Below are 27,353 nucleotides of genomic sequence, written 5' to 3'. Positions count from 1 at the left end.
TCTGTCCTTTCCTTAGTCTTCTACCAACATTTCTCTTTGTATCTTTATTAAAGAACTTAAAAAGTTATGTTTAATAGTATATGACTTGAATGCTTGCCACTCCCATAAAATTCAGTGTCTTAGGACAGAAGTCATAATGCTCTCTTCCTCATCTCTTTTATCACAGGGCCTTAGAATGATGTTTTCTCATATACTGTACATCAGCTAAGTGTGAAATAAATAAGAATGCAGGAACCCTCTTGCACTGTTGGTGGGAATGTAAATTGATACAGCCACTATGGAGAACAGTATGGAGGTTCCTTAAAAAGCTAAAAATAGAATTACCATATGACCCAGCAATCCCACTACTGGGCATATACCCAGAGAAAAACATAATTCAGAAAGACACATGCACCCCAATGTTCACTGCAGCAATATTTACAATAGCCAGGTCATGGAAGCAACCTAAATGCCCGTCAACAGATGAATGAATAAAGATGTAGTACATAAATACAATGGAATATTACTCAGCCATAAAAAGGAATGAAATCAGGTCATTTGTAGAGACGTGGATGGATCTAGAGACTGTCATACAGAATGAAGTAAGTCAGAAAGAGAAAAACAAATATCATATATTAATGCATATATATGGAACCTAGAAAAATGGTACAGATGAACCAGTCTGCAGGGCAGAAATAGAGACACAGATGTAGAGAACAAACGTATGGACACCAAGCGGGGGAAAGTGGCGGGGGAGGTGGGGGTGGGATGAATTGGGAGATTGGGGTTGACATATATATACACTAATATGTATAAAATAGATAAGTAGTAAGAACCTGCTGTATAAAAAAAATGAAATTCAAAAATTCAAAAAATAAAAAATACAGGCAGAGGAGCTGAATAGACATTTTTCCAAAGAAGACATACAAAGGGCCAACAGGCATATGAAAAGATGTCCAATATCACTAATAATTAGGAAAATGCAAATCAAAACCACAATGAGATATCACCTCTTGCTCGTTACAATGGCTACTATCAAAAAGGCAAGAAATAACAAGTGTTGTATCTAGAAGTTCAGCTAAAAACCACAAAGTGCTCAGACAAAACTGATCCAAACAGAATCCCTTCTCTTGTTAGCCAGAGACAATAGTAAACTACATGTGTTTGTAACCGCCTATAAATCAAATGATGCCATCGATCTTAAGAGATGTCTGCTACACAGTATCCAACCCACATGTGCCTGTACAAACTACCAAAAATGTACCTCTTTGACTCACTTAAGAGCTTTCTTCATCAATTATTTACAGGTGAGTTTCTCCTGAATCAGCGAAGTAATAAATAATGCCTTTGCTTAACCTGACAGATATGAACTGGTCATTTCCAGATGTGTGATACTGGTCTCAGACTACAGTTCTCAATGGGAGCAGAACTGTCCACCAGGAGGCGCTCCGAAAATCGGAGGAAGCATTTCTGTCTTTCCCAAGTATTAGTGGAACTTACTAACATTCAAGGGTGGAAGCCAGGGATGACAGACATTCCACAGTGTGCAAGGCAGTCCCACACAACCACCTTGTCCTAATCCCTGCCTACCTTCAAATACCCTGAAAAAAATATTTACCATGAGTTGTTCACATCCCAGACAGCAATCTGTAGTGTTTAATTCAATAAACCTCAATCTGTCTGCAATGTCAGCTATCTTGTTCAAAGTGATTTCTCACTGACTTTAGTCACTTTTTTAGTGTACTCATGACCATGCGTTTACATATTTTATTTATCCCATATACCATAGTTAAGTCATTATATTAATTTTTTGGAAATTATTTCTGTAAATATGGTATGCCCATGATTTTCACATCAGGATAATAAGGAAGTATTACAAAATATTTACTACAGAAAAAATACAATGGGTCTGAGAATTGAGATCCACTCTTTTGGATTAATTTATCTGGCTTTCAGTCATTAAGATTTGTGTAATTGTCCATTTTTATATGGACTCTATAAGAAATACTATGCAGAGACCTGTATTTTGTCTGGCTCTGTTACTATGTGTCCCTGAGCAAGCTGTTCACTTTCTTTTCTGTGGACCTTAGTTTGTCTATCTATAACATAGAGAATTAGACTGGATCCCCTCCAGAGATTCTTTTCATTCTGGTATCTTAGAATTCTAAACATTTTCAAATGTCCTTAGCCATCTTCAAAAACCTGAAAAGTCAATTATAAATATTCTTGGCCATCCTCTGAAAAGTTTGATCTATAATATTCCCATCAGCTCCAGCAAATAATTTGTCAATTCTATGAATACTAAAAATAGAAATTAGATTAAGCAGAAATTCAAGAAGGCTATCAAATGCAGACACAGGGCTGTGCCAGATACACTAGGCAGAAATTTAAACAAGGGGGTTTATTCCTTCCTGCAATACAGCTGTTCATCAGACTTTCTGAAATCACCCTTCCTGACAAATGAAAAACTGATTGTCGGACAGGAAGCCCAAAGCCAAAACTGCAAGTAGAATGAAAAAGACACCCACTGGCCGGACCCTGAATGAGATTTCAGACAAGATAGGGCGTGTTCAGGGTGGTATAGCCATAGACCTGAATGAGATTTCAAAGGCCATTCTGCCATTCTTTGCTCCGAATTGCCAACTTCTGTTCTCTAGGATGAAGACAACTTTTGCTTACATTTGCAGAGAACTCAATTGGAAGAATTTTTAATGTTCTGTCCTGTATATTTTATTTTTTATCACTGACTCCAGTGTAAGAACTCACCCCCTGAAAAAACCAAAGTACAGAAAAGGTAGGTAGCAGGTCCAGAGTCACCAGGTCTATTAGCAGAGGAGTCCAGATTCCTATTTAGATCTCCTAAGCTACAATACAACCCTCATCTCTCTCTTCTACACCCCCCTCTGATGAAGCTGTTACACATCTCAGTAAAGGCACATGGGAACTGAGGGAAATTAGGCTTGGACTTCAGGAAAGTGTTAGAAACAGACCCTCAAACAGGGTTCCTGGAAAGCAAAATAACAATCCACTGCATTCATGCAATGTAACAGGGGACTAATCAAGCATTTCTATGTTGATACAATCTTTTGACTTAAAATGGTATTAAGCCTGTTAAGCATGTATGTAACATCTGGATCAGTATGTACATATTTTGTAGCTTACATTTTAAAGAAAGGTTTTGAACAGCTTTTGTTATATGTATTTGCTCTTTAGGAATCCAAAAAAAAAAAAAAAACCACAAACGCTTCTGAAGCAAAGAATAAATGAATGAAAGTAATAAAAAATTTTCATTTCATCCCTTGCAAACTAGTAATATATACAGGATCCCTGGCACTGCTGTCAGCAGCCAAAACATGCACTGAATGCTAAGGATCTGACACAGCACTGCCGGCCTCACCTGCAGAGCATAATGCTCTATTTCCTCCGCTCTGCTCTGATACCAGTCCATAACCTTCTCTACTGTAAGCTGGGATGTCCTGTACCTCAGCAACTCAGGCTGTGCAGCGTACAAGAACTCACTTTCATCTGGGAGACTCGGCTCAATCACCATTCTGCAAAGCACAAAAAGAACAATTAATAACTGATTGAAATGCTAGGGGAAATTATAATTTTGTGAAAGACAGAGAGGGAGACAGAGACAGAGATGTGGAGAGAGCAGTTACTGAGACTGGCAGTATGTATGTACGTATGCGTGGGTGGGTGTGTTTGTGTGTGTTTTCCTATATGTATCTGCACACTTACAAGATAAATGGGAAATTTGGGGGATGCTTAATTTAGTTTCCTATTAGTTTTCACAATTTAAAAAAATCAGAATAGACAATAAATCAAAAAAACTATGCCACAAATCAATCAAATAAGTATTAAATAAAATCAGAATCACCCAGGGTAGCTTTAAAATGCACATGGCTGGGTAACTGCCACAGGTCTACTAAGTCACAATGACCTGTGATGCCAGCCAGGCCTAGTTTAGTAAAAAACACCCCCCAGGTGATTCTGATCCAAATATAAATTAAGAAGTCTTGTTTTCCACATTCATAAAAATAAGAGGAAATATGCCTTATTTTTGTTGATAATATAACTTCAGTAGGTATCAGCAACATAGTAATGCACTGCAATTTGCAAAATAAGGAACTACTCTATACTACGTGCCATCAGGAGTGAAAAAGAAACGACATCAAGAGGAAGATACCCGGGGAAAACCTCACAGGGATCACAAATTATGAGGAGTTTTTACGAGGACAATCCTGGCCAATTGCCTTCAATGGTTAAGAACTAAAAAAATAAATCAATAAGTAAAAAGAAATAAAAATTAACTTAATGTAAGATATTTCAGATAGAAATAGGGGGAAAGACCGTGTTCCCTTAGGGATATTCATTCATCTAAAGTAAGTCAGTAAAGGACAAGTGGTATAATTATTACTATTACAAGGCAATGGGCTTCAGTCAGAACTGAGGTGCAATTCCTTCACTGAAAGCTGTGAAACCTTGCATAAATTAGTTAAAACTCATCTAAGATTCATTTTGCTCATATCAAAAATGGGAATAATACCATGCAAGAATATTCAAAATAATATAGATAAAGTACGCAGAGAATGCTGTCTGGCCCGGAGCAGGTACTTAATTTTTACTTACAGGTATTATTTCCATTGGAATTACTAGCAGTTATAATATATGACCAGACTCAAAGCTGACAAATATTTGGGTGTTTAATCAACATGACTTAGACAACCTACTGTGCTTACAACTGGTAGTCCTTTACTTAACTAGACTCACAACCGTCATTAACATTCTGACCACAGTGATTCTTCCCCATCACTGCCACATAAGTCACATCCCTTCCCCTGAAATCTTCCCATTTCAGGGAAAAAATACCCATAAGCAACTTTGAGTTCCTTTGATACTTTTTTCAGTCCTTATCTATTTCCCTCTCAGCACTGTTTCACAGAATTTAACCATTTTCTCCTTCTAGAAACATGCTTGTCTTTCGTTCCAGCATGTCATACTGTCGTGCCATACTGTCCAGCTATACAGGTCCCATCTTTCTGGCTGCTCCTTTTCGGTCTTCTTTGCTAGAATATCCTCCTCCAGCTGACCATTAAGTACCAGCTCTTCCAAATTCTCCAGCTCTCCTGTCTTCTCACTATACTCTCTCTAGGTCTCCCCTTCAATGCTACAATATAAACTGACCACCATATTTTTACGCCTAACCCAGACTTCACCTGAAAGCTCCAGAATCGTCCTTCTATATGCTCTTAGATGCTTCTCAGGCATTTCAAATGCAACAACATCAAAGCTGAATTCACGGGCTTCCCTGGTGGCGCAGTGGTTGAGAGTCCGCCTGCCGATGCAGGGGGAACACGGGTTCGTGCCCCGGTCCGGCAAGATCCCACATGCCGCAGAGCGGCTAGGCCCGTGAGCCATGGCCGCTGAGCCCGCGCGTCCGGAGCGTGTGCCCCACAACGGGAGAGGCCACAACAGTGAGAGGCCCGCATACCACAAAAACAAACAAACAAACAAACAAAAAAAACAAACGAATTCACGATATCGCGAGGTAATACAGTCTTTTATAAAACAGAAACATGATTATATCATCCCCGTGCCTCCTTTTATAGCTTGTCATCTGCCTTAAAATATTCTAGCCTCACCTTGATTCCAATGTCACTTTTGTCCTGTATACTTCAACAATCCAGGTCTTATTTTCAGTCCTTAAAGGGGACCTCACCTTGAGCCTTTCAAATGGTCTTCCCTCTGCTTAGCACACTCCCTCCCCTCATTTGCCAAACTCACCCTCTGCTAAGCTAAATCCTATTCATCCTTCAATCTCAGATTTCATACCACTTCCCAGGGAAAACCTCCTTGACCTCCACCAAGTTTAGGTCTCCCTGTTATGTGCTACCAGTGGCCCCTGCACTTCTCTTTCAAAACACGCATCACATTGGTAATTTAGAGCAGCAGCACCTTTCCTGCTAGATTATATACTTCATGAGTACAGAGGCTGCATGTTTTTCTTCCTCCAGTATTCTTGAATCTAGCAGAGGACAGAATTAATTACAGTAGACCCTTGAACAACATGGGTTTGAACAGTGTGGGTTCACTCACGTACAGGTTTTTTTTAAAGTAAATACCGTAGTGCTACGCCATCTGTGGGTGGCTGAATCCACGGATGGGGAACCACGGCTATGGAGGGAGGGCCGATTATAAATGACAGGCAAACCTTTGAGTTCACAGAGGGTCGGCACCCCTAACCCCTGCGTTGTTCAAGGGTCAACTGTACATGAAAAGCCCACGAGATATCCTATAACCACCCTTGTAGATAGAGAGTCTGGTGGTTGCCAGACATAGGAGTACAGGGTGGAAGTAATCGTCGGGGGAGGTGGGGGAGGCAATAAAATGAATGGATTAAAAAAAGAAATGCCCTGGGAAAGTTTGTATCATCTTCAAAGGCATCTTTTCTTCTGTCAAACGTTTCCTAGCTTTCCATTTTTATAGGTTTAGGAGTTCCAGGGCAGCAAGTTTTGCTTACAACTCAGCTTGCGGTGCTTGGTCTGAGAAGAAATGCCCTTACTCCTTTCATCTCCTTGTTAGAATCATAAAAAGGCACAGGCTAAGGAGAACTGGGAAGCATCAGGTGAAGGAACAGGGCTACTCTGTCAAAAGCACCATCTTAAACTGAGAGAACTGTGGGCAACGGGATCACACACCTTCCCTCCGCCATATCCACTGGCATCAACCTCCCACCTTCTCCAACTTATATCCATCCTCTATCTCTCATTACAACTGGTAACTGTGGACTTCTAGTTAAAGAGGGCTGATACATACCACGCACTAAGCTCCACTTTTTCCTGAAACTCTACTGAAATGACAGTAGACGATTGTTAAAGGGGCGAGGGGGTCACATAAACACTCAAGGAGGAACGGAGTATATGGAGTAAAAAGAAACTAAACCATTATCTTCCACTGAAGCAAGTCCACAGATAATGGCCAGAACTAAAAAATTCAAGGGGTAGCTAAACTCAGAGGGGTAGCTTACTCAGAGATTGGAGTAAATATCAGAACGATCCTTTAAAAGAAGTGAAAGTAGTTACTCCTGGAGAGCAGGATACAAGGAAGGGGAACAAAGGAGTATGGGTTTTGGTTGTTGCTTTTTTTTTTTAAACAAGATTTGCAGAAACTTTTAAACCTTTAATCTATTTGCAACTATATAAAACTTTAATAAAAATTTTCAAAAAATAATTTTTTAAAAGCAAATAATAGCAAAAACACAGCAGGACGTTCAATTGCTGTTACAATAAAAGCCATCAGAGAGAAAAAGGTAACTAAGAGTTACATATTCTATTGACTCAGATATCAAAAGTGAAAGATACAAAATGAAGGGAAACTGCCAACATTAGTGCTAACATGAAGAAAGCTTCCAAATTTCACTTGCAGGAAAGCTTCCAAACTCATTCTATGAGGCCACCATCATCCTGATACAAAAACCAGACAAAGATACCACTAAAAAAGAAAATTACAGGCCAATAACACTGCTGAACTTAGATGCAAAAATCCTCAACAAAATACTAGCAATTCAAATCCAACAATACATTAAAAGGATCATACACCATGATCAAGTGGGATTTACCCCAGGGATGCAAGGATTTTTCAATATCTGCAAATCAATCAGCCTAATACACCACATCAACAAATTGAAGAATAAAAACCATATGATCATCTCAATAGATGCAGAAAAGATTTCTGACAAAATTCAACAACGATTTATAATAAAAACTCTCCAGAAAGTGGGCACAGAGGGAACCTACCTCAACATAATAAAGGCCATATACGACAAACCTACAGCTAGCATCATACTCAATGGTGAAAAGCTGAAAGCATTTCCTCTAAGATCAGGAACAAGACAAGGATGCCCACAATCACTACTTTTATTCAACACAGTTTTGGAAGTCCTAGCTATGACAATGAGAGGAAAAAAGAAATAAAAGGAATCCGAATTGGAAAAGAAGAAGTTAAACTGTCACTGTTTGCAGATGACATGATACTATACATAGAGAATCCTAAAGATGTCACCAGAAAACTGCTAGAGCTCATCAATGAATCTGGTAAAGTTGCAGGCTACAAAATTAATGCACAGAAGTCTCTTGCATTCCTATACACTAACAATGAAAAATCAGAAAGAGAAATTAAGGAAACACTCCCATTTACCACTGCCAACAAAAAGAATAAAATACCTAGGAATAAACCTACCTTAGGGGACAAAAGACCTGTATGCAGAAAACTATAAGACACTGATGAAAGAAATCGAAGAAAACACAAACAGATGGAAAGACATACCATGTTCTTGGATTGGAAGAATAAATATTGTCAAAATGACTATACTACCCAAGGCAATCTACAGATTCACTGCAATTTCTATCAAATTACCAATGGCATTTTTCACAGAACTAGAACAAAAAAATCTTAATATTTGTATGGAGACACAAAATACTCCAAATAGCCAAAGCAATCTTGAGAAAGAAACATGGAGCTGGAGGAATCAGGCTCCCAGACTTCAGACTATACTACAAAGCTATAGTCATCAAAATAGTATGGTACTGGCACAAAAATAGAACTATAGATCACTGGAACATGACAGAAAGCCCAGAAATAAACCTGGGCACCTGTGGTCAATTAATCTACGACAGAGGAGGCAAGACCATACAATGGTGGGCAGTCTCTTCAACAAATGGCGCTGGGAAAACTGGACGGCTACATGTAAAAAAAAATGAAATTAGATCATTCTTTAACACCATACACAAAAATAAGCTCAAAAGTGGATTAAAGATCTAAACATGAGACCAGACAGTATAAAACTCCCAGAGGAAAACACAGGCAGAACACTCTCTGCCATAAATCGTAGCAATACAATATCTTTTCTGATCTGTCTCCCAGAGTAATGGAAATAAAAACAAAAATAAACATATGGGACCTAATTAAACTCAAAACCTTTTGCACAGCAAAGGAAACCATAAACAAAATGAAAAGACAACCCACAGGCTGGGAGAAAATATTTGCAAATGATGTGACCGAGAACAGATTAGTCTCCAAAATCTATAAACAGCTCATGTGGCTAAATCTCATCAAAACAAACTACCCAATCAAAAAATGGGCAGAAGATCTAAACAGACATTTTTCCAAGGAAGACATAGAGATGGCCAAGAGGCAAATGAAAAGATGTTCAACATCGCTAACGAGTAGAGAAATGAAAATCAAAACTACAATGATATATCACCTCACACCAGTCAAAATGGCTATCATCAAAAAATCCACAAACAGTAAATGCTGAAGAGGGTGTTGAGAGAAGGGAACTCTCCTACACTGTTGGTGAGAACGTAAATTGGTACAGCCACTATGGAGAACAGTATGGAGGTTCCTTAAAACACTAAAACTAGAGCTACTATATGACCCTGCAATCCCATTCCTGGGCATATATCTGGAGAAAAACATGGTCCAAAAGGATACATGCACCCCAATGTTCACTGCAGCACTGTTTACAATAGCCAAGCCATGGAAGTAACCTAAATGTCCATCGACAGAGGAATGGATAAAGAAGATGTGGTACATATATACAATGGAATATTACTCAGCCATAAAAAAAGAATGAAATAATGCCATTTGCAGCAACATGGATGGACCTAGAGATTGTCATACTGAGTGAAGTAAGTCAGACAGAGAAAGAGAAATATCGTATGATATCACTTATATGTGGAATCTAAAAAGAAATGATACAAATGAACATATTTACATAACAAAAACAGACTCACAGACTTAGAGAATGAACTTATGGTTACGGGGTGGGGAGGAAGGGTGGAGGAAGGGATAGTTAAGGAGTTTGGGATTGACATGTACACACTACTATATTTAAAAAGGATAACCAACAAGGACCTACTGTATAGCACAGGGAATTCTGCCCACTGTTATGTGGCAGCCTGGCTGGGAGGGGAGTCTGGGGGAGAACGGTTACATGTATATGTATGGCTGAGTTGCTTTGCTGTGCACCTGAAACTATCACAACATTGTTAATCGGCTCAACTCCAATATAAAATAAAAAGTTAAAAAAATTTTTCACTTGCAATGACCATACTACTGGTTAGGGCTTTTATTTAACATTTATCAGACAGATAGTTCATACACATAGTTTTTAAAAAATCCAAAGGCATAAGATGATTCATATCAAATGTAAAACGAGCAGGGAGTATTCACCAGACTTTGAGGAGTGCGGGATAAAGGGGTTCCAATGCTCCTCATCAGGAATTTCAGCCCCACACCTCATCTCCCACCCCCTTCTGTGGGACCTGATGCCTCCATGTTCTGAGGCTTTCCATGGTTAAGTCGTATAAAAGTGAAAATTAAAACTGAATCAAGAACAAAATTGCACACATATCATAAAAACAACTATGAAAATATACCTGTACATGTCAAAGAGTAAAAAGGAATACCCCAAAATGAAAAGAGTTGTTCTACAAGGACCACTTGTAGAATAATTCCTTTGGAGCATTTAACATTTTTCCATTAAAAGAATTTTTAACATACCTTGAGTAAAGTCAAGTTTTTAAAAAAACTTCACTCAAACTCTCAAGCAGGGCCACCATCAAATAAATGACCATCCACCAACACCACCTGCACAGGGCCTTCTATTCATCCACCCCACAAAGAAATGAAGAGCTTTCACGCTGGCTCTTTCTTACCTGCACTCCAACTCCTCACACCAATCTTTATCTCGGTGTTTATGTTCATGCCAAGGAATGATCATCAAGGAGTCACCGTCATAACTTAAAATTAAAAAAAAAAAAAGCATAAGTATTTAAAATACACATTACCTCAATGGCTGGCAACACAAGGAACATGATGCAAAAGTATCCCTATAACCTTAAACCTACAAGATTCCTGTTTATGGTATGATAAGTGGTACATGATACGTATCATATACAATATGTAAAATTAAAAATACCAAATTGCTGATTTCTCTTTGATCATAAAATGGTTCAAAAGAAAAGAAAAATTCAAAACAAAAAATTTGGCAAAAAACTAAAGGATGGTATGGGTATATTTTCATTCACACGTTCTAAAATACTTATCAAAAGTCCATATTTTATGTTCTTAATGCTAACATAAATGGTCCCTTGCCCTCAAAAAGCTTATAATCTAACTTGCTATGATCACAGAAATGTTCTCTAACTGTGCTATCCAATTCAGTAACCATTAAGCTACATGTACCTATATTAACCACTTGAAATGTGACACTGATACAAAGAAAGAAACCTTTAATATTATTTCATCTTAATTAGTTTTATTTAAAATTTAAATAGCCACATGTGGCTGGTGGTTCCTATATTGGACAGCCTCGACCTAGAGGACAGGTAATAGCCACAGTGAAGAAATAATTCTGCAGGTAAAAAAATATCACTAACAAATGACAGAAGGAGAGTCTAAGAGGAAAAGACAAGTCCTCATTGGATGGAATTAAGAATAAATTAAAAAGGAAGAGTCAGGTAGAGACAGTAGAGTAACACAGCAGAGCAATGTGCTACGCATCAGGAGACAAGGGAAACATAAATGCATCCACCTGTTAACCATCTACACAGTCGTTCGCACATGACTTTCTAAAGTGAAGCACTTCAAACATTACCTCTAAAGTACCTTTTAGTCCTAATATTCCCTAAATCCATGAAAACAATGGAAACATCCTGAATTAAGAATGAAGACAAAAATTCTAAAAACAAATTTCAATTGCCTTGTTTCTACAGTTCAATAAAACACCTTATCTCATATTTGAGAATCAACAGTAGCACTTCCTAAAATTTATCATAGCCTCAGAGAAAGGACCGCACTTTTGTACATTATGAGGTTATGTTTTGCAATTTCTTATCTTACTAAGTTATGAAACATGCCTTGCACAAAAAATACTTCATAAGCGTTTAGAAATTATGTAACTAAAGAGATTAGTCTTCACGTAAAAGGGAACAGAGACCACCGGGCGGGGCGGGTTACAAGGAAAAGAGAAGCTAAAAAGATCTGGAAATGAGCAGGGCTAATTCATCTACCAACAGCATCCCCTTTGAAGTCATTATCATTGGTGCAAAGTATCCGAATTCAAAGTTCCCCATTAGATATTCACAATAAGAAATGTATTACATCATATTTTTAAAACACAGTATTTTACCTGCTTTTTAGCTAGCATGTAATGTCCTAGCAAACTATGTACCAGAGATACATTTTTGAAGGCCTGTGAGTTCACAGGTTAAACTGCAGAGTCATGCAGACAATTACAGTGTTCACTATGGGTGCCCCTGTCACACTACTTCATTTGTCACCAAGTAAAAACTATTTTATTTTCTTCCACATCAGTAACTCATATTTTACCACAGATCACTGAAAAGTAGAAAAGATAACATTTGGATACAATGATGATAATAATGCTCACTCTTCCAACATGAAAATAAATTGTACCAATGGACTGAGGAACAAGGAAAAAAAATAACACACCAAACTATTCCTGCCTTTTCTAATTAAAGCAGTCACGGTTCCACAAGCTACACAAAATGTTTTCCAAAAAATTAAGAAAAACGTTTTCACAAGTTGAGATTTGTATCTTCTATACCAAGTACGTATTAGATACAAGGATCATTACTAAAATGATTAGTAATGGTGTGAGTCTCTCAGCAAAATAACATTTATTTGGTATTTGAAGACTAGAAAATTGTAAAACTTTGTCAAGCTTCAGTAAACAGAAATGGGTAAGAAAACATGCCTATTTTTATCAAAACACACATTAAAGACAAGTTCTGCTCTGAGGCTCACTCCAAAAAGTACGCCTAATAGAGTCCCAAGTTAATGATGCATTTTTGCTGCATTTTCAAGGCACAGCACAACTAAGCGTTTCAACATGTTTCTGAATGTGCTGATCACCACTGATTTAATGATAAGAATACTAGTAGTAATATAAAAGGAACGATCAGCAATAGCATAATCTTTAATATTTATTGATCTCTCACTACGGACCAGACAGGATGAAATGCTTGTAATATATAATACTTAATTTAGTCCTACCTAACGTAGGTGATACTATCTTCCTCGTATTATACTGAGAACACTGAGGCCCAGGTTAACTTGCCCCTCCTCATAAAGTCAATAAATGACACAGCTAAGGATTCAAACACAGCCCAACAGTTAGAATCCGAAGCTTACCCTTCTGGCTAGTAGATGGCCACCAGGTTAGACAGAGGTACCAGTTAGACTGTGCACAGCAGGTAGAGGGCAATATGAACCTTCCCAAATCTTAATTCAGACGACCCAATAAGGACCTTTTACATGCATATCTGAAGGACACATTTAAACTGAGATATAAAACCAATCTTGACACCATTAGATCACTAGTACTAGTCTCATGAACCTAAATTCTACCAAATAAGGCTTCATCATCAAAACTTACATAAAAAATTAATTAATTAATTAAAATAAAATAAACCTTTCTGCTCTTTGATTTTCTTCCAGGATGCTTCTACAAAGCAAATTATTTTCAAACAAATTTTAGGAGTTTAAAATGCTTGCTACAAAAACACCATAAGTTCTTTATCATGAATCAAATGATAGTGTTTAAGAAACAGACAGGACGTCTTCCCCAGTCAGAATATAAATTTCTTTTCCTTTTTTTTTTTAACATCTTTATTGGAGTATACTTGCTTTACAATGGTGTGTTAGTTTCTGCCTTATAACAAAGTGAATCAGCTATACATATACATATATCCCAATATCTCCTCCCTCCCACCTTCCCTATCCCACCCCTCTAGGTGGTCACAAAGCACCGAGCTGATCTCCCTGTGCTATGCGGCTGCTTCCTACTAGCTATCTATTTTACATTTGGTAGTGTATACATGTACGTGCCACTCTCTCACTTTGTTCCAGCTTACCCTTCCCCCTCCCCATGTCCTCAAGTCCATTCTCTAGTAGGTCTGCATCTTTATTCCCATCCTGCCCCTAGGTTCTTCATGACCATTTTTTTTTTTAGATTCCATATATATGTGTTACCATACAGTATTTGTTTTTCTCTTTCTGACTTACTTCACTCTGTATGACAGATTCTAGGTCCATCCACCTCACTACAAATAACTCAATTTTGTTTCTTTTTATGGCTGAGGAATATTCCATTGTATATATGTGCCACATCTTCTTTATCCATTCATCTGTCGATGGACACTTAGGTTGCTTCCATGTCCTGGCTATTGTAAATAGTGCTGCAGTGAACACTGTGGTACATGACTCTTTTTGAATTATGGTTTTCTCAGGGTATACACCCAGTAGTGGGACTGCTGGGTCGTATGGTAGTTCTATTTTTAGTTTTTTTAAGGAACCTCCATACTGTTCTCCATAGTGGCTATATCAATTTACATTCGCACCAATAGTGCAAGAGAGTTCCCTTTTCTCTACACCCTCTCCAGCATTTACTGTTTGTAGACTTTTTGATGATGGCCATTCTGACTGGTGTGAGGTGACATCTCATTGCCGTTTTGACTTGCATTTCTCTAATGATTAATGATGTTGAGCATTCTTTCATGAGCTTCTTAAGGGCAGAATTTTTGTTTGTTTTGTGTATTGCCATATCCTCAAAGCTAAAACAGTGCCTGACATTTAGCAGACTCTAAAATAATGTGTCAACTAAATTAATTAATTGAAAGCACAACAAAGATTTTTTTAGAGTGATCTCACGAGTATCACAAAAATTCAAAATTGGAATAGAGCAATAAAAGGACTTACAGTTACATCAAGGAGGTATATTTATATGGAATGTGTAGATCTGACAGTGAGAACAAGAATACTTTCCTGATATAGATTATTATCCTGATGAAAGGGCAAGCTATACTGGTGATGGTATACAGCTACAATCTAGATTATTTAACATGTCATATTACACTTATGGGGGAAAAGTGATTTCAGAATACATATTTTCCAAAATCTGACCATTTTTTACACTTCAAAATAATTGATTAGTTCTATCATTACCATCTTTAATATACCCATATTTTAGCTACTTATTCTTTCATAAGGTAAACAGAATGATAGAATGCTTAATAAAATTCAAAGGAAAACGTTTTCATTAATTCTGTTCCCAACAAAAATATTAGCCATGTAAATTAATCACTAAGTGGATTAGGTGAAAATGTGGTTAAAAAAACCTAGAAAACACAACTGTTCCTTTTAAAGAGCTGCAGAAAGTTTGGTTAGTTGCAAAACTTACACTTTGAATCTAAAGTTCTATAAACACAAAATAACATTTACATACTCTTTTTTTTTTTTTTTTTTGCGGTACGCGGGCCTCGCACTGTTGTGGCCTCTCCCGTTGCAGAGCACAGGCTCCGGACGCCCAGGCTCAGCGGCCATGGCTCACGGGCCCAGCCGCTCCGCGGCATGTGGGACCTTCCCTGACCGCGGCACGAACCCGTGTCCCCCGCATCGGCAGGCAGACTCCCAACTACTGTGCCACCGGGGAAGCCCTTTACATACTCTTTACTTCATCTTTTTCTTCTCTTGTTTCTATTTTGCTAGGGAAGACTTAGAATTAAATGCATCATCCCCACTAAAAAAACGAAGTACATGGTAAACTTAAATTATCTCTTTACAAAATAATGGCTGCTTTTGCTTAATTTGAGGATTCTTTATATTAGAGCCCTGCTCGTTGTTTTATGGCAAACAATAAGCTTTGCCAGTTTCATCTGAAGGTTACATTTATCTGTCAGCAGAAAAGGAATGACTATAACAAGTTCTATTATGTTCAACTATTCTCTCACCAATTATTTCCCACACTAAATATAAATGTTTTATTTCAAAGAAATTTTATCAGGAATAAGCTTACAAAAAGTTCTTTTATTCGTGTTCTATGCCTTGGAAACAAAAGTCTAAACAGACAGCGTATTCCTACTAATTGCCACCTTTCATGCACTGGTTTTAAGATGTGAAGTTATATTTATTTCTGTTATTTAGCACAGAAGAAAATGTTCTGGAAAAGACAGGACAAAAAATAATAATAATTTGGGCCTACGTGTATAACTACATGTGATTACCATCACTGAATAAGTCAAACTTGATCAGAAACTCAAGGGGAAACCAATTAAAAAGCTAGTTATCACTCAGAACACCAAGTTTGAAAGAAAAAATTTAAAGACATCAGAGTTCTCCTCCAGTTCAATGGGATTCAATTTCATTAATAAGTGACTTAGAAAATACAGAATCAGCTAATAAGATATCCTGAAACTTACCAGTATTCTCAGATGTTAGCAATGTGTAAAAGAGAAACAAGAGTTAAAAAAAAAAAAAAAAACACCCCACACTAAGGTTTGACTTCTCCTCCACCACTAATTTAATCTCTGGGACCCAGCTGCCTCATCTATTAGTAAATACTGTAATATTATGTGCCCAAAATGAAGATGGGACTAGAGCAATGTTTTCTTGAATTCTAATCCAGAATAACTAGAGCGTGCTCTTAGAAGTCTAACCTCTGTGTCGGAACTGTGATACCACCCTGCAGAAACACGTAATCTTGACCAAGCTATCCAATATGCCTGTGCTTCAATTTCCTCATTAGTGAAATAGGGATAAGAATCTAAATTGCGGAAGGATCATATTAGAACATATAAAGCCTTCAGAACCGTACCTCGTATACAGTAAAAGTTTATCCATCATAAAAACCATCAATATTATTAATGCTACCAAGAAGGTTTTTCATGTGTAGTGAAATACAGGACATACATGACTGACTGTCATTTCAAGATCTACTTTATGATAGATAGTAACACCATATTAAGAATCATATCAATGATTATATTTACAAATGCCTAACAATGGCAATAAACTCTGCTGACATCATACCGGGTATAAGGCACCTGACCAATGCAACGAATAGTAACGAGAGAATTTGAGGAGCTGATTTACAAGGTAGTAGTAAGTAACATTTTCCACAAGGCATCATCTCTCTCCCAAATGCTTACAGTCAACTTTGAAAATAAATATTTAACCATGAGCAAAGGATGATTTGATTATTTCTAAGGAAAACTAGTCGTAAAATCATTGAAGTTTAAGGGAAAGGCACAAACTCCAACAGAGAACCACTGAAGAAATTTCCAGAAAAGTTAGTTATAAATAATTGAGAAAGGACGCTATTCACATAGGTGTTTAATGTCAACAAAACAAGGGGCAAAGGATGAACAGAGACATCAATGATATGAAAATTGCCCCCCATACCACTACCACTATCACCCGCCCCTTGAACAAATGACTGATTTTGAAGAAGAGACACTGAAGGTCCTCAGAAAAATGAAGAATACCTATCCTTGCTACAAGGAAAGTCACTAGGGTAAAAAAAGCATTCTCAAACCCAGTTTCAACAGCCTATACTTAAATAAGAATAAGCTAAAATGAATAACATCTTTAAAAAATCAAACAAAACATTTATATAATAATTTTTATGACTGGGGAAATCAAGATGGCAGAGAAGTAAGGTGCTGAGCTCACCTGCCCTACGAACTCATCAAAAACACAGCTATACATCTACAGGTGGAGCAACTCTAGCTGAAAACACCCTGGAGCCTAGAAAAAAGTCACTTCTATTTACAACCAAGGCTGTAAAAAAAGATTCACACAGAGGTGGGCAGGAAGGGAGAAGAGATCAGGTCGGAACCTGTGTCCCTAGAAGGGGACACAGAAGAGGAAGGGGATATCAGAGAGTCAGGGATCCTCCCTAGGGAATGAGGGATTTGAGATACATGTTAGACAACCCAGACCTGTGGTCCCACACCAGGAAGACAAGTCCCATTAACTGTACTGAAAATCAGTGGGACTTACTTACTTAGAAACTGAGATATAAAATACGACCTCAAAAGCACAAAACATGGAGAGGGGATGAAAAAACGTAGATCTTTTTGAATGTGTCTGAACTTAAATGACTAGCAGTTTGAAAAAAAGTAGATATAGCTATAGGTCAACATATATGAACCCCAGGGTAACTACAAATCAAAAACCTACAACAGATACACAAAATCTAGAGAGAAAGGAACACAATTATAACGCTAAAGGGAATAGACTAAAAGAAGAACAGAACAGAGAAGAACTATAAAAAACAACCAGAAAACAAGTAACAAAATGGCACTAAGGGTATACCTATCAGTAGTCACTTTAATTGTCAATGGACCAAATGCTCCAATCTAAAGATACAGAATGAAGCAACAAGGACCTACTGTATAGGAGAGGGAACTATATTTGATATCTGGTAATAACCTATAATGGAAAAGAATCTTAAAAAGAATATACATATGTAGGTAAACAATCACTTTGCTGTACACCTGAAACTAACACAACACTGTAAATTAACTATACCTCAATATTTTAATGGTTTCAAAAAAAAAAGATATAGGGTGACTGATAAAAAAAAAAAAGACATACCCATATGTTGCCTGCAAGAGACTTACTTCAGAGCTAAAGATGCACACAGACTGAAAGGGAGAGAATGGAAAAAGATATTCCATGTAAACGGAAACAAAAGGAAAGCTGGTGTAGCAAACTCTTATCAGACAAAGTAGGCTTTAAAATGAAGTCTATAACAAAAAGACAAAGAAGGGCGCCACATAATAATAAAAGGGTCAATCGAAGAAGAGGATATAGCATGTGTAAACATATATGCACCTAACATGGGAGCACCTAAATATACAGAGCAAGTATTAACAGACATAAAGGGAGAAATTAACAATAATACAGTAACAGTAGGGGAATTTAACCCACCACTTACATCAATGGACAGATCATCCAGACAAGAAAAAGAAATAAAAGGCATCCAAAATGGAAGGGAAGAAGTAAATCTGCCACTATTTGAAGATGACATGATACTACATATAGAAAAGCCTAAAGTCTCCACCAGAAAAACTATTAGAACTAACGAATGAATTCAGTAAAGTTGCAGGACTCAAAATTAATAGACAGAAATCTGTTACTCTTCTATACACTAATAATGAACTATAACAGAAAGCAAGAAAACAATTCTGTTTAAATTTCACCAAAAAGAAAACACCTAATAAATAAACTTAACCAAGGAAGTGAAAGATGTACACTCTGAAAACTATAAAACACTGATGAAGGAAATTGAAGATGATAACAAGAAAGGAAAGGTATCCCATGTTTATGTATTAGAAGAATTAATACTGTTAAAATGTCCATATTATCCAAAGCAATCTACAGATTTAATGCAATTCCTATCAAAATACCAATGACGTTTTTTACAGAACTAGAACAAATAATCCTAAAATTGATATGGAACCAAAAAAGACCCTGAATAGCCAAAGCAATCTTGAGAAAAAAGAACAAAGCTGGAGGTATCTTGCTCCCTGACTTCAGACTATACTATAAAGCTACAGTAATCAAAACAGTATGGCATTGGCACAAAAACAGACACACAGATCCACAGAACACAACAGAGAGTCCAGAAATAGGCCCACACACATATGGTCAATTAATCTTCAACAAAGGAGGCAAGAATACACAATGGGAAAAAGACAGACTCTTCAATAAGTAGTGCTGGGAAAACTGGACAGCTACATGTAAAAGAATAAAATTAGAACATTTTTTCACACCATATACAAAGAAAAATGCAAAATGGATTGAAGACCTAAATGTAAGATTGGAAACCATAAAACTCTTAGAATAAAACATAGGTAGGACACTCCTTAACATAAATCATTGCAATATTGTTTTGGATTTCTTTTGGAGAGGCAAGATAGGGGTAGAGGATTAAAAGGTACAAACTACTACTATTTATTACATAACTACTTTATGTAATAAATAAGATATATGGATATATTGTACAGATAGGGAATTGAGCCAATATTTTATAGTAACTTTAAATGGATTATAATCTATAAAAACACTGAATTACTATGTTGTATGCCTGAAACTAATATAATATTTTAAATCAACTATACTTTAATTTTTAAATATTTCCTTATATTGTTTCATTTCACCATCAAAGAATCATTTGAATTAAGATATGGTCTTGCTATCTCAGTAAAAATATCATTTGAATTCTCTAAAATCCATCATTGCATTAAATAAGAAAACAATATTTTAAAAAATAATAATTTAAATTTAATACTAATTTAATAACACTTTTTTCCATTCAGCATTTGGTGTTATACATATAACAAATATGTAAATGTATATTTTTCATTTTTATTTTCCTGATGATTTTCATATTTATAATGCTGTACCTATGGAAAATATGGTCTTCAAAAATTAACCTATGCACCCATGGTCAATTAATCTACAACAAAGGAGGCAGGAATTTACAATGAAGAAAGGACAGCCTCTTCAATAAGTGGTGCTGGGGAAACTAGACAGCTATATGAGAAAGAATGAAATTAGGACATTCTCTAACACCATATACAAGAATAAATTCAGAATTAATTAAAGACCTAAATGTAAGACCGAATACTATAAAACTCCTAGAGGAAAACATAGGCAGAACACTCTTTGACATAAATCACAGCAATTTTGGATCCATCTCCTACAGCAATGGAAATAAAAACAAAACTTTTTTAAATGGGACCTAATTAAACTCAAAAGCTTTTACACAGCAAAGGAAACCATAAACAAAACAAAAAGACAACCTACAGAATGGGAAAAAATGTTTGCAAATGATGCCACTGACAGGGATTAATTTCCAAAATATACAAACAGCTCATATAGCTCAACATCAAAAACAAAAACAAAAAACCCAATCAAAAAATGGGCACAAGATCTAAATAGATATTTCTCCAAAGAAGACATACAGATGGCCAACAGGCATATGAAGAAATACTCAGCATCCCTAATCATTAGAGAAATGCACATGAAAACAAAAATGAGGTATCACCTCACTCCGGTCAGAATGGCCACCATCAAAAAGTCTACAAATAATAAATGCTGGAGAGGGTGTTGAGAAAAAGGAACCCTCCTACACTACTGGCGGGAATGTAAATCGGTACAACCACTATGGAGAACAGTATTCAGGGCCCTCAAAAATCTAAAAATAGGGCTCCCCTTGTGGCGCAGTGGTTGAGAGTCCGCCTGCCGATGCAGGAGACACGGGTTCGTGCCCCGGTCCGGGAAGATCCCACATGCCGCGGAGCGGCTGGGCCCGTGAGCCATGGCCGCTGAGCCTGCGCATCCGGAGCCTGTGCTCCACAACAGGAGAGGCCACAACAGTGAGAGGCCCGCGTACCGCAAAAAAAAAAAAAAAAATCTAAAAATAGCTCTACCATATGATCCAGCAATCCCACTCCTGGGCATATATCTGAAGAAAACCATAAGTCAAAAAGATACATGCACCCCAATGTTCATTGCAGCACTATTTACAATAGCCAAGACAAGATGCAACCTAAATGTCCATCAACAGATGAATGGATAAAGATGTGGTGTGTGTGTGTATACACATACACACACACACACACACACACACACACACACAATGGAATATTAGCCATAAAAAAGAATGAAATAATGTGATTTGCAGCACACGTTATTTGGCTGGATGGACCTATAGATTTTCATGCTAAGTGCAGTAAGCCAGACAAAGACAAATATCACATAATATCACTTATATGTGGATGATAATGATATAAACGAACTTATTTACAAAACAGAAATAGCCCCACAGACACAGAAAAAAACTTATGGTTACTAAAGGGGAAAGGTGGGGGAAGGATAAATTAGGAGTTTGGAATTAACATATACATACTACTACATAGAAAACAGATAACCAACAAGGACCTACTGTATAGCACAGGGAACTATACTCAATATTTTGTAATAACCTACAAGGAAAAAGAATCTGAAAAAGAATATATGTATGTATGGATCACTTTGCTATACACCTGAAACTAACACAACATGGTAAATTGACTATACTTCAATTAAAAAAAACAATGGGCTCAACTTAAAAGTGGTGAATTACAATTTCCATTTATAGTAATCAACCAAACTTTATATTCGAGGTTGCCAGTACTTCATTCAGTGAGGGAGAATACATATTAAATGTGATGATACTGAAAGATCTGAGGTATAAGAGTCAAATAAGAATCGATGAGGAATATCTTCACACTGGGGAGGCCCAAAACTACATGTCCACAACTATCAAAAGGGATGTATGGATAATAGGAGAGAAATCCAATCCACTTCACTCTGTGCTCTGTGTTACTTAGACTGACCCAGAACCAGCAGAGAGAATAACGGTAAGGCCCTTATTTCATGTTACTTCAAGACAACAAGACCCACAACAAAGATAAGAGTATATGACAACTGAATTTATCAGCTATAAAACTAATGAAATATACCAAAATGTTCATGAATTGTATCAACGTACATTATAAACCCTGACCATATATAAGGTTGTACTGCTAAGAGTTTGAACAAAAGGATTAGAGACGAAAAGAAGAGTTTTTCTTATCTCCTTTTTATTCATATCACCAAATAAAGCAGCATAAATAATGCCCATGCAGATCCCAAGCCACAGGAAGATTGATTTCCTCATTGTCACCCTTCAAAAATCCCTGCATATTGCTACTCACAGACCTGTACTAAGTGGACATTCCACACACCATCTATAAAGCTATCCAACGTTGTCCAGTCTATAGCTGACACTTATAAAATGCTTATAATGTGTGAGAACAACTATAAAGTTCTAAGCTATTACACACACACACACACACACACACACACACACATTCAGCAATCCTGAGAGACAGACAATATCCTTTCCCATTTTACCGTAGAGGAGACAAAGACACAGAAACGTTTACTTAGTAACTCGTCCGAAGTCTCACAACTAAAATGCTGCAGCTGGGATTTGAAGCCAGGCAGTCTGTTTCCAGAGCCTGTGCTCTCAGACACTATGATGTCCTACTTAGCTGAACCCCACCTCTCCCAGCTCAAATTCCCACTTTTCTCAGACGTTTCTATGAGCATTCCAGGCACTGCTTTCTTCCTGTTCTAAATTCTCACTACTAATAACTGCACAATTCATCTGGCATTTACTCTTACTTAACCTTAAGAAAATATACATAAGGTGGTACATTTGTCTCATGTTTTCATGAAGTTCTTTAATTTCCTAGTACATATTTTGTATCCCCACTAAAAGTAAATTTTTTCCTTTCTTGTAAATATTCCTTTGCATCCACCACAACTCCTAGCGGTGTTACATGCATAGCAATAATATATCATCATTTTAACTAAATTTATATAAATGCATTATTTCATTTAATCCTCAAACACCCCATAAGTTAAATATTATGATTATAAATTGCAGGTAAGTAAACTCTATGAGCTCAAAAATCATCATTGACTTACTGAATGAATCAATGATTCAATGATCAATAGAAACAGATCCACTGATATTCTTTTAATTCTAAAAGCAGAGCTCTCAAAAACAAGTAACAAGAAAACTCTTAAGAACTCAAAATATAAGATTCAGTCGAGATATAAATGAACAATAAATGAAAAATATAAAAGTCAATTTAGGAGGAAGACTACATACCTAAGACTGTGTAGCCAACTCTTTCAGCACTTATCTCACTGCTGCTGTAATTATCTGTATACATGTCTTCCAGAGAATGAGCACTTTATACCCTCAGCACCTAACTTAAAGAAGAATCTCAGCAAAATGATTAAATCAAGTAGTTAATTAGATAACTTCTTTAAGAAAGTTAAAGAAGTTAGATAACTTCTTTAAGTTAAAGAAGTTAGATAACTTCTTTAAGAAAGTTAAAGTCACAGTGCTTCCTTCGTTAAGAAAGGAAGCACTGTGACTCTAACTTCTGAAAAACTCTTCAAAGAGAAAAATGTGTACTTCAGAAACCAAGTTGTATAACGGCAGTAAGAAGAAAAATATGTGGCTATAAGATACATGAAAAGAAAAGGAAAGAACAGTAACCTAATCTAAATGGATAGAAAACTAGTATGATTCATGGCAGGCATAGTTACAATGTTATCTTTAACTGTGTCAATCAATGTAGTGTTCATTAAAGGAAAAAAACTGAAACCTCTGCTGTTCCCAGATCAAGCAGCTTACCAGACTTTCTTCCAGATTACTAAACCCTGCATGTATTTCTGTTACTGCTGTCAGTGCACTGAATTACAATTATCTGTGTCTTGCTCCTTTACTAAACTGTAAGCTCCTTCAAAGCTTGAGTCATTTTTCTATCCTTCATTCAATACCTGGCATGCATTTAAACCTCACTAAATATTTAATGGATGAATGGATGATGGACAGACTGAAAGATAGATGGATAAATCTGAATAAATGAAAAAACGAAAACTACCCGAAAACCACAGGGGTATTTACATCTCAAGATCAATATGCTTTCCCTGTAACTAAAGATTTTGATAATGCACCTGAGGTTTATTCAAAAGTTTCTGATTTAAAGTTTCTAAAATGGACTGTAGGACTCCCTATCTCGCAGCCATGCCATTAGCAACACTGCAGTACTGCAGACCACAGCTGACTCTTGGCCTGCATGTAGGAGCGTAAATAAGCACAAAGAGATGTGGCATGTCCTCAGCTTTCAATAAACAAAGAGGCACAAAAGACTGTTTGCTCTGAGATACAAGTCTATTTACAGCCTTTCCATCATGAGTCTTCTAAGTCTAGGCCAAATTACACTGCAGACTGACAATAACCACGACTGAAGAAATGAAAACCCCAGAAATAAAGAGGGAGAGGCTCTGGTGTCAATTCCACAGGCTGTGATTGGGAAGACAATGGTGTATGTGCCCGCAGTGCTAGTTATCCTAACACATCTCTACTGCTGATGAGCTTCAAAGTTAAACTAGAGACGGTAGGAAGAGAATGAAAGCAAGACACTGGAGAATTTGAAGGAAATGAGTCTCATTTTTTTATATAGATTCTTAACTATGTAATAAACACTCATTCACAAAATCAGAGACAGGAAGTACAGAAAGTGATCTGGGAATCGAGCCCGGAATAAAAACAAAGTCCAAATTATCCACAAGGAAAACAATAACAAATAAATACCTCTATATCTGCATTGCTAGATCATGTTCTATAATTTTCAGATTAAAGAAACACATACAGATTAATTTACCCCATTAAAAATTCAGAAACCTATTTAGATCAACTGTATAGCTGACCTAAGCTAACCTTCTAGTATACACAGTAAGGTACCTGGTGAAACTCAGAGGTGTAATTGAATAAACCAACAGAATTGGGGAAAGGACAAAGCATGTTCCATAACAACTGAGATACGAACTCTACTAATGAGATGAATAAACCTAAATGTCTGGCATCCAATAAAAAATACAAGGTATGCAAAAAAGTACGAAATTATGGCCCACAACCAGGAGAATAATCAATTTCCAAGAAACGCCAATAACATGATAAGGAAAGACATAGAAAATAAAGAAGACCCAAATGTAACTCCTAGGAATAAAAAATTCAGCAGCTAAGATGAAGAACACACTGATGGGGCTTCCCTGGCGGCACAGTGGTTGAGAGTCCGCCTGCCGATGCAGGGGACACGAGTTCGTGTCCCGGTCCGCGAAGATCCCACATGCCGTGGAGCAACTAAGCCCGTGCGCCACAACTACTGAGCCTGCGCTCTCGAGCCCGTGAGCCAGAATTACTGAAGCCCGTGCACCCAGAGCCCGTGCTCTGCAACAAGAGAAGCCACCGCAACGAGCAGCCCGTGCACCACAACAAAGAGTAGCCCCGCTCGCAGCAACTGGAGAAAGCCTGCGTGCAACAACGAAGACCCAACACAGCCAAAAATAAATAAATTAAATAAATAAATTAAAAAAAAATACTTTCCTGCTAAAAAATGCTAACCATCATTAGAGCCTCCAGCAAGTCATAATCTTTTTGCAACAGTAACATCAAAGATTACTAATCACAGATCATATAACAAATATAATAATGAAAAAGTTTGAAATATTGCAGAAATTACCAAAATGTGACACAAAGTGAGCAAATGCTGTTGGAAAAAATGGTGCCCATAGTCTTGCCTGATGTAGGGTTGCCACAAACCTTCAATTTGTAAAAGACACGGTACCTGTGAAGCACAATAAAGCAAAGTGCAATAAAACAAGGTCTGCCTGTAAATGGTCTAAGCAAGCCAATTAAAAGGCAGAGACTGCTAGGCAAAACAGCAAGATTCAGCTACATTCTGTCTACAACAAACATACTTTAAACATAAAAAACCAAAATGTCATTGTACATCCAGCATTAGAAAAATAAGAGAGGTATTCATTTAAAGAACATCAGAAATCTGACCTCTGTTGAGGTAAAACAGTCCCATAAACCACTCCATATGTTTAAGAGACAAAACTAAGCTGTCATGTTATAAGTCAGGGTAGCAGTTCTGTTGGGTGAGGTGACCAGAAGAGGGTGGAAGGAGAGGGCACAGGGAGGCTGGTTATGTCTGTTTCTTAATCTTGTTCAGTTTATGACAGTTCATCAAATTGCCCATTTATGATTTGTTCATTTTCCTACATCTACAAGTCAATAAAAAGTGAAATTAAAAATTTTAACTTCACTTGAACAATGCTCAAGTTTTGACTAATAATCTGGAATGTCAAGGCACCTGATACCAGAAAAGGGGTATTGTCACAGATGAGAAATGAAAGCATTGGTGTCATCAAGGAGGAACATTCCCTATTACAATTTTTCATTTTGTTTATTCATCAGTCTTTTAAAGTCTACTTAATGCACTTAAAACTAAAATATATCTATTATGACATTCCCATCGACAGGTACCAAAAACTGCTGCTGCTACTGCTACAGCCATATCCACTATTAACACAACCACTGCTGTACACTGAATGCCGATTATATGCTAGGAACTGCGCTAGGTAACATTACCTCTTAGGTTACTAAACCATCACAATCCCTCCACAATTTCCCCATTTCACACTTGACAAAAGTAAAGTTCTGAGAAGCTAAGTGACTTCCCAAAAGTAACACAGCTAGCAAGTTCAGGACCAGGACACACACCCATGTTTCTGACTGAAAGCCTCTTGTTCCTTCCAGTGTATCATACTATCGTTTCTCTACATCAAAGATGTGTCAATGCCAGGCATGCGATCCCAACATTTGTACATATCATGGATTTTTTCCACGGTTATTACATATAGCATCTAAACTTTTAGGATTAAAAAATGGTACACACTGAGGTCAAAACATTTCTTAAAATAATGCAGATGCTTTGTCTACAAAATATCAATGTGATTCTTTTTTTTTTTTTTTTTTCTGTGGTATACGGGCCTCTCACTGTTGTGGCCTCTCCCATTGCAGAACGCAGGCTCCGGACGCGCAG

The 27,353-nt window shown here is 37.1% G+C and overlaps 1 protein-coding gene across 2 annotated transcripts in view; it reads right to left on the bottom strand.

Annotated features, from left to right (window-relative positions):
- The window catches only part of NBAS (NBAS subunit of NRZ tethering complex), a 340,240-nt gene that overhangs the window by 207,660 nt on the left and 105,227 nt on the right, over window positions 1-27,353 (bottom strand). For both annotated transcript variants that reach the window (XM_060027072.1, XM_060027073.1), the window contains 2 exons: window positions 10,701-10,784; window positions 3,377-3,530 (listed from right to left, as the gene is read on the bottom strand). In XM_060027072.1, coding sequence (XP_059883055.1) covers window positions 3,377-3,530; window positions 10,701-10,784 — 238 coding nt within the window. The remainder of the gene's footprint in view (window positions 1-3,376; window positions 3,531-10,700; window positions 10,785-27,353) is intronic.

Source organism: Delphinus delphis, chromosome 12, assembly GCF_949987515.2.
Source record: "Delphinus delphis chromosome 12, mDelDel1.2, whole genome shotgun sequence".
Classification (NCBI taxonomy): Eukaryota; Metazoa; Chordata; class Mammalia; order Artiodactyla; family Delphinidae; genus Delphinus; species Delphinus delphis.
This window is presented reverse-complemented; position numbering and strand designations above follow the sequence as displayed.